At 46.2% G+C, this 14,191-nt stretch overlaps 1 protein-coding gene across 4 annotated transcripts in view; it reads right to left on the minus strand.

Moving 5' to 3' along the window:
- The window catches only part of Il17rd (interleukin 17 receptor D), a 67,512-nt gene that overhangs the window by 7,526 nt on the left and 45,795 nt on the right, over window positions 1-14,191 (minus strand). For 3 of the 4 annotated variants that reach the window (XM_057770863.1, XM_057770866.1, XM_057770865.1), the window contains 9 exons: window positions 12,839-12,964; window positions 8,756-8,874; window positions 8,127-8,247; window positions 3,030-3,074; window positions 2,789-2,940; window positions 2,192-2,257; window positions 1,734-1,788; window positions 1,154-1,264; window positions 44-228 (listed from right to left, as the gene is read on the minus strand). In XM_057770863.1, coding sequence (XP_057626846.1) covers window positions 44-228; window positions 1,154-1,264; window positions 1,734-1,788; window positions 2,192-2,257; window positions 2,789-2,940; window positions 3,030-3,074; window positions 8,127-8,247; window positions 8,756-8,874; window positions 12,839-12,964 — 980 coding nt within the window. The remainder of the gene's footprint in view (window positions 1-43; window positions 229-1,153; window positions 1,265-1,733; window positions 1,789-2,191; window positions 2,258-2,788; window positions 2,941-3,029; window positions 3,075-8,126; window positions 8,248-8,755; window positions 8,875-12,838; window positions 12,965-14,191) is intronic. The other variant, XM_057770864.1, reaches the window with a different exon arrangement.

A 14,191-nucleotide genomic window follows, 5' to 3' on the forward strand; every position in this document is an offset into this window, starting at 1 on the left:
CTCATATCCTGCCCAGGGTAAGAGAAGAAACCCGATTCCTCACCTCACAGCCACAGAAATCCTGGAGGAAGTGGGCGAAACACTGGACCACATTCATGTGATTCTGGCCATCTTTACTGGAGTAGCAGAGGAAGACCTTGGGCCGTGGCCGGAGCCTGTCTCTGGGAAGAGCCGCAGAGTATGTGGAGGACTCGGGGCTTTCTTCATCTAAATGTGAATATATATTTTCTAAATTGGGAGAGAAGACAAGGTTGACACCTATAAATAAAACTTTGTCTTTTCCACGTGACCTGGGTCTCAGTGTCTTCAGGAATGAGCAGCTAGACTGGGGCCCAGGGGCCCACAACAGAAATCCCAGCACTTGTGAGGCGGAGGCAAAAAGGTCAGAAGTTCAGGACCATCCTCAGCTACACAGCAAATTGGAGGCCAGCCTGGGTAACATGAGATTCAATCTCAAAAGTCAATTTACCAAAAGGAACAGCTGACATATCCATCTAGGGAGTCTCTGGTCTCCGACTCCACCAGCCTCAAGTTGCACTATGAATGAGTCAGTTTCTGCAGCGGCATATCAAAAAATAAAGAAAAAAAATGCATTCAACCATCTTAAAAAGGTAAAGCGTACCAAAACAAACAAACAAAAAATGTAAAGTGTACCAAAGCAAACAAACAAGCAAACAAAAAAAAAAAAAATGACTTTTCTTTTGACAAAAGGTCTCACCCAGGCCAGCCTCCAATTTCTCCTTAGCCTCCCAAGTGGCTGGGATACCAAACTTCTGCCACCATGCTTAAACTTAAAGGACACAAGTCTAAAGTGAGCATCTTCATGACTTTTATGTAAGTTTACAGCTGGATAACCCCACCCTGACCAAGGTAAGGCTCACCTACAGTTTTCCAGGTAAAATACCTAACTTATCAACATGACTCTGCTCTCATACCTCAGACCTCCTGAGTTTGAGGACTGGAGGATATGCCTGTCCATTGCCAGGTCCCAGAGATTACAACCCAAATATTTGGATTCTGGTAACTTCTACTGAAGGAACTGGCAAGAATGAGGTGCCTCAAGCCCCTCCCGGAGGAACCAGGGCTTCCCACGCTCCATCTTAGTTGGCACCCGCCTTGGAGAGGAGAGGGCGCAGCACAGAGAGGTGGATACCTTGCTGTTTCTTTCTGCACATCACGGTGAAGAGCGTCGCAAACGCCGAGATGACGACCAGAGGCACAGTGATGGCCACAGCTCGGATGGGTCCCGCCCAGGGAGAGTGCACTGGGAGAGTCAAAGAGAAAGCTTTTAAACTTAAGCAGCAAAACAGGTTCGGGGGGGGGGGGGGGTCCCCTTTTCGTTTTTAAGCATAAGCTGATCAACAGGTTCCAGGGTCCCCAACTACCTCACTCTAGTTCTGCTGTGATTATAAGAGGAGCCAACAGTGCTTTTTTAAACGGTTGTAGGAAAGAATTCAATAGTTCTGAATATGTCGAGCCAGTAAATACCTGGGCGTGAAAACTTTGCCCAAGGAAAGCCCTCTTTCCTACCGCTTTTCTTCCAAGGACAATTGCCTAGTCTCAGATGCCACGCTTTGATCTTCCTGAATGTGGAGGGAAACTCACTTGATGAATAATCATTTGAGAGGGACTGACTTGAGAGAGACTGTTGTTTTGTGACCCATGAGGAGCACAGAACACACCAGAAGCCTGCTCTCGAGAGTGAGACACCGGATGGAGGACAAAGCGCTTACCTGGCCTGACCGCGTAATGCGCCACCTTCCTGGTTGTATTGGTGTCATCCACCAGCTGCGGGACAGAAAGTGCCGTGTTACCGCTGTTCAGGTGACAGCGTGTGTACAAGCTGCATCAACTGGTGACGTCACTGATTTTTCCATCACCAGGCAGCGGGAGCACAAAGGGAGAACAGCGGCAGCAGTTTTAAAAGGATGGAGCCGAGGAGACAGCTCCATGGGGAAAGGTACTTGTGCAAGCTTGAAGGCCTGGCCCCCGGGGCCTGTGAGTGTATGAAATCCCAGGAGGAAGAGGCAGGACAAGTTAGTTTATTCAAAGTCATCCTCAGCTCCATGGGGCGTTTGGGACTAGCCTGGGCTACACAGGACTTGGTCTTAAATAAACAAGCAAAAGACTCAAAATTTTATGGGAACTGCTTCCTACGGAGTAACAACAGGGCATCCACGGCTGTACAGACCTCAATGATGTAACCCCCTGGAGAGACATTCTGGAGGAGGCAGCTGCTTGTCTCTGAATTCTGGTCCTACAAAGAAGCAAACAGCAGTTCAGATGCTCCCGTCTAGAAAAGGCCTCAGCCCTCTTCTTCCCAAAGCTGAAGGAGATTTGCCACTGGTTTGCGCAAACAAAAAAAAAAACAAACTAAGGGGCCTTGACCTGCTAGTGACTTGGCTCAAGATCTGTTTCCCACTTCCTAGAGGTAAGACTGTCAGTAATCAGGTGACCTCCCTGAGCCCCAGGCTTTCCATCTACAAAGGATGAATAGGAGGAATAGAAGGAAGCAGTCAGGATCTGAAGAGCAGAAAGCTCTGGGATTGCCACACACCTGGCAGATGCTTAAAATATAATACAAACTAGAAAGATCTATGCTTTTGACCCCTTGCTTCTGTGACACCCCAAAACAGTCAAAGTGGGGCTGACCAAGGGCAGTGGTAAGTCAGCTAGAGACAGCACCAGTGGCAAACAATCTCTAATACCCACTGACCCTGGGAGCTTGACACCTACCCCAGCCACCGAACGTCACTTTGAAACACGCGTGTTCCTTACAGCTGCTCACCTGCTTGCACGTCCTCCGCCGGAAAGGGCCTTCGTGCTTGAGCTTATAGTGAAGGTAGAAGCCGCGGAAGCCGAAGTTATGTGGCGCGTGGTCAAAGGACACCTGCACGTCTGAGCCGTGCTGGGTGATATTCAGATTTCGAGGCTTCCAGACTGTGGGGAGGAAGGACCCAATAAGCACCTTAATGTCCCAACACCATAATGGGGCAACACTTGGAAACTTAACAGAAAGCTGTACTTACAGGGCTTACAGGCCATGTTGTCAGGTTGTAACAACAGGTCACAGGCTATTATGTTTTAAAAGAGAGAGAGAGAGACAGCTAATTTTAGTTTTAGGCCAGTGAGATGTTTTTCCTTCTAAAACAAACTATTGAACAATATATACTGGGCCTAGTGTGCCGAAGAAGGTACAAATCACATCAATTCAACAATGATAATCATTACAATCTTAACAAGATTTTAAATGATAAAACATAACAAATATTAATGCAGAGCATTTCATGCCACCCAAGGGAAGCTGTGGAAAGCCACCATGGTTTTTAAAGCTTGTCTGACATTGCACGGCTTCAGGGTTCCAAAGGCAGCGTAACTAGCACCTTCTGTCACTCGGTGTGAGCCACTGTGAAGACGTCTACACACAAGAGGGCTCCTGAGGGGCTCCGGTAACCACACAGATGTTACTTCAACCTTCACCTACACTCTAATTTTCAGGCACGATTTTTCAAAAACACATTCTTTGAGTCTTCGATCTGATGAAAGCAACAACAGATGTAGCATGGCCATGGTCTTGACCCAATAAATACCATTTTAATGAGGAAAACAAGACATACAAAATAACTTGTCAGCATAGAAAACAACCTCATTAAGAATTTGACAAAAGGCCGGGCGATGGTGGTGCACGCCTTTAATCCCAGCACTCGGGAGGCAGAGGCAGGTGGATCTCTGTGAGTTCGAGACCAGCCTGGTCTACAGAGCTAGTTCCAGGACAGGACAGGAACCCTGTCTCGAAAAACCAAAAAAAAAAGAATTTGACAAAAGGACTAGAGGGATGGTGGCTCAGCAGTTAAGAGCACTGACTTCTCTTCCAAAGGACCCAGGTTCAACTCCCAGCAATCACGTGGCAGCTCACAGCTGTCTGTGACTCCAGTTATAGGGAATCCGACACTCTCACACAGACATACATGCAGGTAAAACACCAGTCACATAAAATAAAAAACAAAACAACAGAAAGAAAAACAACTTCACAGGGTAGGAGGCAGAGGCAGGTGGATCCCTATGAGTTCCAGGCCAGTCTAGTCTACAGAGTGAGTTCTAGGACAGCCAAAACTACACAGAGTTTTGGGGAATATTATTTTCAGGTGTGTGACTTTTGTTTACGCTGTATTTGTTTAACCCTGTGAAGCTGTGTTACTGTGCTTGTCTAAGACACCTGATAGTCCTAATAAAGAGATGAACGGCCAATAATGAGGCAGGAGCAAGAATAGGTGGGGCTGGCAGGCAGAGAGTATAAATAGAAGGAGAAATCTGAAAGAACGAAAAATGAGAGGAGAGGAGGCTGTCAGGGGCCAGTAACCCAGCCAGTCACGGAGTAAGAAGGAAAGAAAGATATACAGAAATAGAGAAAGATCAAAGTCCGGAGGCAAAAGGTAGTTGGGATAAGTTAAGAAAAGTCGGCAAGAAACAAGCCAAGCTAGGGCTGGGCATTCATAAGTTAAGAATAAGCCACTGTGTGTGATTTATTTGGGAGCTGAGGGGCGGGCCCCCAAAAGCCAAAGGAGTAAAACATCTCAACCATAGAGAAACCCTGATTCGGAAAACAAAAAACAAAACAAAAGATTTGGCAAAAAGAAACATGGATACAGGTTAGGGCTAAAACCAAACATCTCACCAATGAGGAAAACAATAAAGCCAGGCAAAGGGGTGCCAACCTGGACAGGCAACTGGCCATCCAAGACCTAAACCCCAGATGAGAAGCATGACCGGGGGCAGAAGGAAGCCACTGAAGGTCGCATGGTGACTAGCCACCAAATTTAAAAGCAGCCATTCAGGGAGATGAGAGAAGCCACGTCCTGAATAAATGAGAGAGGAGTACACCTGGACTGCCAGTAGGTTGGTAGCTGACAGTGTGGGCTTTGGAACTGGGCTTCTAGTGCTCAATGCTCCACTCCCAGCAAAGCCCTTTGCCTTCCATGTGTGACAAATGTATGCGGGGGAGGGAGTTTTCTTCAAAAGATTATTACAGAGGTGGACTGCACTAATATTTATTTAGAAAGCATTTCAAATGAGACTGAATAAACTTTAATGTTAATTTAGTGAAGTTTTCTAGAAAAAAAGTGGTCTCAGGGGTGGATTTTTCGAATTACACCTGTTTATTTTGTATGTGGAGCACATGCATGCCACAGTCCACATGCGAAGGTCAGAATATCAGGGGGCAACTCTGGGGAGCTGGTTCTCTCTTTTCTCATGTGGATCTGGTGAACTGAACTCAAGTGATCAGGCTTGCTGGTGTGTGGGTCCCTGTGTCACCGTGCCAGCCTGAGATAAAGCCTTTTAATCCCATCCCAACCATCCTCATGATACCGTAACATTTTATCTTTTGGCCCTTCACTTCAAAAACAAGCTCATACTTTTTATTCCCAGGCTGTGTTCTTGCTTCTTTGTTTTTTAAATCACTTCTCTGCCCTTTTTTCTTTTTTTCTTTTTTTTTTTTTTAAGATCAGAGCCCTGTGCAAGCCAGGCAAGTACTCTACAGGCAAATTACAAAAATCATACCCGCCAATCAGTATCACACTGCTTTTATACATGATGCATTAATGGTGATCATAGTGTTGTCAAAAGACAAGTGGTAGGCTGGTGAAAAGGCCTGGCAAGTAAAGGCATCTGCACCAAGTCTGAGGACCCAAGTTTGATCCCTAGGACCCAGACAGCAGAAGGAAAAGACCAACTCCCTCCAGTTATCCTCTGACCCCCACACACACGCCATGGTGTCTATATACACCTACACACACGCCATGGTGTCTATACACACCTACACACACACCATGGTGTCTATATACACCTACACACACACCATGTTGTCTATATACACCTACACACACACACCATGGTGTCTATATACACCTACACACACACACCATGGTGTCTATATACACCTACACACACACACCATGGTGTCTATATACACCTACACACACACCATGGTGTCTATATACACCTACACACACACACCATGGTGTCTATATACACCTACACACACACCATGGTGTCTATATACACCTACACACACACCATGGTGTCTATATACACCTACACACACACCATGGTGTCTATATACACCTACACACACACCATGGTGTCTATATACACCTACACACACCATGGTATCTATATATACCTACACACACACCCCACGGTGTCTATATATACCTACACACACACCCCATGGTGTCTATTCATATCTACACACACACACCATGGTATCTATATACACCTACACACACACACCATGGTGTCTATATACACCTACACACACACCATGGTGTCTATATACACCTACACACACCATGGTATCTATATACACCTACACACACACCATGGTGTCTATATACACCTACACACACACACCATGGTGTCTATATACACCTACACACACACCATGGTGTCTATATACACCTACACACACCATGGTATCTATATACACCTACATACACACCATGGTGTCTATATACACCTACACACACACACACCCATGGTATCTATATATACCTACACACACACACACCATGGTGTCTATTCATATCTACACACACACACCATGGTATCTATATACAACCTACACACACACCATGGTGTCTATATATACCTACACACACACATAAAGACACACACACCATGGTGTCTATATACACCTACACACACACACATAAAGACACACATACCATGGTGTCTATATACACCTACACACACACATAAAGACACACATACCATGGTGTCTATATACACCTACACACACACATAAAGACACACATACCATGGTGTCTATATACACCTACACACACCATGGCACCTGCCTCACCCTGTACACATGTACACAAAATAAAAATAATTTAGCCAGGCACGGCAGCGCACGCCTTTAATCCTAGTACTTGGGAGGCAGAGGCAGGTGTATTCCTGTGAATTCAAGATTAGCCTGGTCTACACAGTGAGATCCAGGACAGCCAGGGCTATACAGAGAAACCTTATCTCAAAAAATTATAGTAATAAATATTAATTAATAATAATAAAAAATGTTTTAAAATAGCAACTGTCACCTGGCATGGCAGTACATACTTGTAATCCCACTTGGGAGGCAGGGGCAGTAGGGTCGTCATAAACTTGAGGCCAGCCTTAATTATATAATTAGGTTATAGAATAAGAAGACATGGTCTTCTTACTCTGCAGTTTAAGACCTTATCTCAATAAATAAACAAATGAAAAACAATACGTAAATAAACCATCATACCTGATCTAAAGCAAAGCAGAGAGAGGTATCTCTGGTTGGGTCTGGACTAAAGGTTTTTGTTGGTGTGTTTTTCTTTGTATTAGGAGAGGATCTTGCTATGCAGCCCTGTCTACAAAGGTCAAACTGTCCTCGGATTTGCAGTCATCTTCCTGCTTCTCCCTCCTGAATGCTGAGATTACAGGCATGTGCCCCACATCTAGAAAGTAACTGCTAACCCGGCACATGCCAGGCAGACACTCCACCACAGCTAACCCAGCACATGCCAGGCAGGCACTCCACCACTGGGCTACAGCCACAGCCTGCTAACCTTATTCACTCATTTTCTTTTTATTATTTTATGTGTTTGGGTGTTTTTGCCTGCATGTATGTCTGTGTGCTTTGTGCTCTGGAGTCCACAGAGGTCAGAAGAAGGCACTGGATCCCCTGGAACCAGAATTATAGATGGTTGTGAGCTGCCACGGGGTTGCTGGGAATCAAACCCAGGTCCTCTGGAAGAGCAGCCTGTGCTCTTAAGGGCTGAGCCAACTCTCCAGCCTTGGCCTTTATATTTGAAAACACATTTCTGAGCTGGTATAGTGGCTCACGCCTGTAATCCTAACATGCATGAGGCTGAGGCAGGAGGACTGACATGAGTTTTAGTCTAACCTGGGCTACCTGTTAAATTCCAGAGCAGTCTGGACTGTAGAGAGACCTCGCCCCATTTTTTTTTAATGTGAATTTGCTTCTCACCCTGCTTACTCCCTATCAGTATCTGGTGTGCGTGTAAACACATCTGCAGAGAGACCAACGGGAGCAGAAATGACTCCTTTGGGAGATGGGCAGGAAAGAGCACACTCACCCCGGGTTCTGAAGAAGAAAGGGTGGTAATTGCTTTCGTTTTTGATGGAGGGGAAAGGGACAATCTTGACAAAGTAATCTGTTTCAAATTTCATGTTCAGGAAAGGCTGGGATTCCATTCCCTAAAAGGGAACAAAGACACATATAGAAGAGGAATTGTCCAGCCCACCCCCGCGCACGCACGAAAGGCCAGCCCTCCACACTGACTGCCACTTAGACACAATTCCAGAGCCTAGCAGATCCCAGGAAAGCAGTCAGGTCTACTTGATGGACTGAGCTTGCGTTGGGATCCCTGATGCTAAAAACGAAGGTCTTGTCTGTAGACAAGAAAGCCATGGCACCTTAGTACTGAGCCTCACAGCTGGAGGGAGCGAAGGATGAGCTCACAGACATCTGAGATAGTCGCGGCTTCAGCGTAACCAGAGAGGTGTGTTTACCACAGCTGAGCCCTGCTGACGCGTTTTCCTGGGTGTGTGGCAGGCTAAGCTGCTGCCTCCCATTCTAGCCCACCTTGGCTGGGCTGCGGTCCCCATAGCGGCCCCTGACTCTCCAATTTCAGACTTTCAATAGGCCATTCAGACCTCCGGAACAATAGTGTCTTCTGGAGCCCATTCCCCGAGAGTGACTTACCATTCTTTTGAAGCTGCTGTTGAGCTGCTTCGGGTCCTTTAGAATCAGTTGCTGGCACTGTCTTCCCTCCGACTTCAGCTCCTCCAGTATTACTCGAAATCCTTTCAGGAATTCAATGCCTAAGAAAGCAGAGGCCTTTATGAAATGCAGACCTAATTACTTCTGAACACACTTTCCTTCCCCCAAGGTCGCATCCTCTCCAGCTACACACCAAAGCTAAAGGATGTCTCCTCTGCCAGTGAGTTCACACAACAGAGGAATGCACAACCTTCGCTCATGCCTCTGGGACAGGTAGAGTGATCGCTATCACTGTACCTAATACATTCTCTAGAGCACTCGGTCATTGGGACAAAATATCTATTGCTTTTGTGACACCTGGATTCAATATTTAGGCTCAAGTCTAAACTGATCACAAAGACTATAATGGAATGTGTAATTTTAGGCACACCGAGCTAACAATAATTCCCAGTGAATGCCGGCAAACTTTGTTTTTAATCTCAAGTTTCACTGGGAACTTACAAAATTCCCAACAAAGTGCATGTCTGCACCCAAGAGGGTTCATAGGCTGGAGATTATTTTAGGGAAATGCGGTCTTCCCCTAATCATGCCTGAAATGCAGACAGCCAAGGGCTGCCCAGTGTGTGCTCTGCACAGAGCCCTCAGAGGCCCCAAGCCGCCCACAGAGCTACTGAAAGGCACAGGCCCAGCCTCACCACCTGAGCTTCCTCCCACTGCACATCTGACTAGATGCTTTCAAAAGGATTAAGCTCTGATGGCCACAGGAGCCAGCAATGGGGCTCTGTATCCCATGGAGACTGAGTGGACCAAGTACAGCTGGAGATCCCCAAAGCTGACCTTGATTGTCAAGATATCGATTTCACATTCTTTCTGAACACCAGACAAGGAGACATTTTCAACCCTTCCCCTCCCGGGCCAAAAGTAATTACACAGGATGCAATTAACCAGGTGGGGAAATTATTGATGGCAAAGGTCACAGAAATCTTTTTCTCTTTTAAGCGGGTTCTCCAGTTCTGTAATTATTTGGTGAAGAACACATATTTCATGGTGGCCTGGGCAGAGAGGCCACAATTAAAGCCTCGGATTGTAGACGCTGGTAGTGCTCCGGTGCCGGCATTTTCAAGCACAAAGCTTCCTGTGGGGAGAGAGTGGATCCATAGGGGTGCGAACTCGAGGACACTACACAACATCTCCCTAGCACCAAGTGTTTAGCTCTCGTAGTAGCTTGCCTTTTGAGATCGAAAAAGAAACGATGTTTGAACAAATCTTTACTACTTAAAAACTATGATTTGATTCATGTGCTGCTTCCAGAAAGACTGTTTAACAAAAGGCAGGTGGCTTGTAAAATTAATAAAGGCAAGCCTCCCCCAACGACTTAAAAACTGATCAGCTCGGGTAAACATAGATGGATAGACCTGGGTTTTGTTTTTCAAAGGTCGGACTGAAAATTATAGATGATTGAAAATCGTAATGGCAAATAAGGGCTGAGGGGAAACTGAGGCAGCGAACTTAATTCCCAACACACATCTACCCTGAGCTGTCGACACTGTGAGGTTGCGTGAGGACCACGTGACGCTGGAGAAACACACTCCCACACTGGCTATTAGCCGCAAACACTGACGCGGGTACCATTACTCCCATCTGCCGCGGAGGAAAGGTTTAGAGAAACTGACTGGGCCTTGGGGTCACGTGGTGAGCAAAGGAAGCTCTGAGCTCTCGGTCAATGCCCTTAATCCACAGGCTTTCCTGACTCCCGAGGAACCTCACCCCACCATAAATCATCACCCTCTTCCCACCACTAGCCTCTTGCTCTCTAAAGAGGGAGGCTGCAGTTAGCCAGCTCAAGACTCAGTCATTTAAACCTGAAATGGAATGACCACTTCTTTTATCCAGAGAATATTTTTAATCTTTAAATGTTAAGATAAAATTGCCTTTGAAAAACACAAGAGGTATTCATGTGGACAGACAAGATGGCCCAACACCTCCATCTTCTCTCTCTTATACTCACTACCTCACTGTAATTCTGAGATTTATTCTTGTTCAGATTAAGAAATCTAGGCTTGGGGCTGGAGAGATGGTTCAGCAATTAGGAGCACTGGCTGCTCTTCCAGGGGACCCAGGTTCAATCCCCAGCACCCACATGGCAGCTCACAGCTATCTGTAACCCCAGTTCTAGAGAATCTGACTCCATCCCAATACATATACATGCAGGCAAAATACCAATATACATAAAATAAAAAGATTTTTTTTAAAAAAAAAGGGGGGGGGGAATCTGGCTTTATTTTACTTCTCCCTGGACAAATGCTGAAAAAAGGTCCAAGACCACTGCAAAGTCAGGGACAGTGTAGGGTTGGGACGCAGGTTCTGGTGACAACAGCAGCTGTTCTCAGACAGCTTTGTCTGGTCATCGTCACCCCCACTTGGCACGCAGGGAAGCTGAGCCTCCAGTCTAAATGCCTCCTGTGAAAGGCCAATCCCAGCCAAGTATTGGCAGCACACACAGAGGACCCAGCCTTTGGGAGGTTACGGCAGGAAGCATGGTGAACAGTGAGCAGAAGGGCCAGTGCTGGCTACATAGCAAGATCCTGTCTCAAAAGACAAGAGGGAGCTGCTGAGTGTGCTGGGCCACACGTCTACTGCCGGTACTCTTGAAATGGAGGCAAGAAGATCAGGATTTGGAGGCCATCCTGAACAACATGGTGGGTTTGAGGTCAGCCAGGGGTACATGAATGAGATCTTGTCTCAAAAAAACAAAAGTTAAACAAAAAGAAATTTTGCCAATCAAATTCATTCAATAAAGTTAAAGAATCTTAGGTTAGGGTGCTAGAGAGATGGCTCACAGGTTAAGAGCACTGACTGTTCTTCCAGGGGTCCTGAGTTCAATTCCCAGCAACCTCATGGTGGGTGACTCACAACCATGGCTAATGAGATCTTGCGCCCTCTACTGGCCTGCACACATATATGCAGGCAGAATACTGTATACATAATAAATCTTAAAAAAAAAAGAAGAATCTTAAGTTATCCTGGCTTGACCCTCTCATGGGTATCAATTCATTCAAAAAGACAGACTCAGTCAAACAAATTGGCCAGAGAAGGTGGGCTTGCTTGTTTGCTATTTCTTTACCTCACCCTGAGTTCTACTGGCATTAAAGGTCTTTAAAAAAATTTCAACTTGGTCTCCAACTTCAAAACTCACTGATTTTATGCTTTCTTAAGAAAAGAAGAGCCGGGCGGTGGTGGCGCACGCCTTTAATCCCAGCACCTCGGGAGCCAGAGGCAGGCGGATCTCTGGGAGTTCGAGGCCAGCCTGGTCTACAAGAGCCAGTTCCAGGACAGAAACCAAAAAGCTATGGAGAAACCCTGCCTCGAAAATAAAAAAATAAATAAAAAAATAAAAAAGAAGAAAAGAAAAGAAGAATTCTTCTGGTGGTGGGGGTGTAAAAAAACAGGCTGGAGAGACGGCTTGGCAGTTATGAGCACTGACTGCTCTTCCAGAGGACCCGGGTTCAATTCCCAGCACCCACATGGCAGCTCATAAGTGTCTGTAAATCCCATTCCTGGGTGATCTGACACCTTCACACCATTTCACATTAACTAAAGTTAAATAAATCACACACACAAAAAAAATGTTAAAAACAAAAAACACAAAATGTGCCTAAGGTGGGCCCACACGTCATTGTGACGACAGAAACCACGTATGGTGGAAGCCAAAGCCAATATGCCCTTGGACAGGCCACGGCCACTTCCACCACCTCCCTTCTGACTAAGGCTAAAGCATTCAACCTGGGCTACAGAGTAAAACCCTGTCTAAAAGTATATATATTCACCAATACATTGTCCTTTCAAACTCACAATTCTCTAAAACAAGGAAACAAAACACAGGTCTTGGGGCACTGCTTCAAGCTGTGTGTGCCTGGCAGGAGGAGACAACAAAGCAGTGGGTGCCCTGTCCACTCCGCTCTCAGCTTCACTGTCATCAACAGCTGCTTGCCTGGAGGCCACCACACATGGTCACTCACCCTACACCATCCATTCCCCACAGAGGAAATGAGTGCTACCACTTACCAAGGGCCCCTGGGGACCAAAGAACCGTGACTGCCACTTGGTCCCGGCAAGCATACTGGCTGATTGTGATGTTCTGGGCATCGGCAATCATGTGCTTCCCAACTGGATTCAAGTAGGTCGTACAGTCTAGAGAGGTGGGGAAATGAGCACAGTTTAAGCTTTTAACCTTCATTTTCAATTTCGTCTTACCAGACTATGGAGAGTATGTCTACAGGTCCCAAAACCACTCTTAGTAAGAATGTCCTCGAGCTGGGCAGTGGCGGCACACGCCTTTAATCCCAACACTCGGGAGGTAGAGTTTGAAGCTAGCCTGGTCTACGAGCAAGTTCCAGGACAGGTTCCAAAGGTACACAGAGAAACCCTGTCCTGGGGGAGAAAAAGAAAAAATAAATCTCCTCAAAAGCTCAAATAAGCCGGGCGGTGGTGGCGCACGCCTTTAATCCCAGCACTCGGGAGGCAGAGGCAGGCAGATCTCTGTGAGTTCGAGACCAGCCTGGTCTACAGAGCTAGTTCCAGGACAGGCTCCAAAACCACAGAGAAACCCTGTCTCGAAAAACCAAAAAAAAAAAAAAAAAAAAAAAAAGCTCAAATAAGACAGTAAAGTTGATTATGGCTTGGGAAATACATTACAGAGGGATGTACCTGCAGCAACAGAAACACACCTACCCTCCCGAACTAAACTCCTGGACATTACTAGGGTTGTTGGACACAGGGTAGACTTTTGTGTTGCTCATTAGCTCTGTTTCTTTCCCTACCCCTCTCTTACGCCTGTGACAGTTTACTGAAATCCCAAAGAACTTGCATCAGCTCTACAGTTTCCAGCATGAAGGAGTGACTGACCACCTATGGCGTGTGTTTGTTTTTAGAGGCCAAGAGGGCAAGTCTCTAGGGAAAAGGAACTAACACGTGGGCGTGAATCTGCAGGGAGTAATTTCACAAGCAAACGGGTATCTGTAATACAAGATGTTTGGGTGACAGGTATGACAGCTAACATTCTCAAAGACAACCCCCATTAAATCTCCAAACCCCCAAATTAATAGCTCAAAAAGGGAAAAAACCTTTGGTTTTTGTTTGACAGTGTCAATGTAGCCATCACGAGTGAGCAGCTGTATCACCTGGTATTACTGTTTTGTTTTGTTTTTGCTTTTTTGAGACAGGGTTTCTCTGTGGTTTTGGAGCCTGTCCTGGAACTAGCTCTTTTAAACCAGGCTGGTCTCGAACTCACAGAGATCCGCCTGCCTCTGCCTCCCAAGTGCTGGGATTAAAGGCGTGCGCCACCACTGCCCGGCTCACCTGGTATTACTTAACACACCTTCAAAACTGGCCATAAGTTTGGAGGCAGAATCCTGCCGG

This window comes from Chionomys nivalis, chromosome 5 (genome assembly GCF_950005125.1).
Source record: "Chionomys nivalis chromosome 5, mChiNiv1.1, whole genome shotgun sequence".
NCBI classification, from domain to species: Eukaryota; Metazoa; Chordata; class Mammalia; order Rodentia; family Cricetidae; genus Chionomys; species Chionomys nivalis.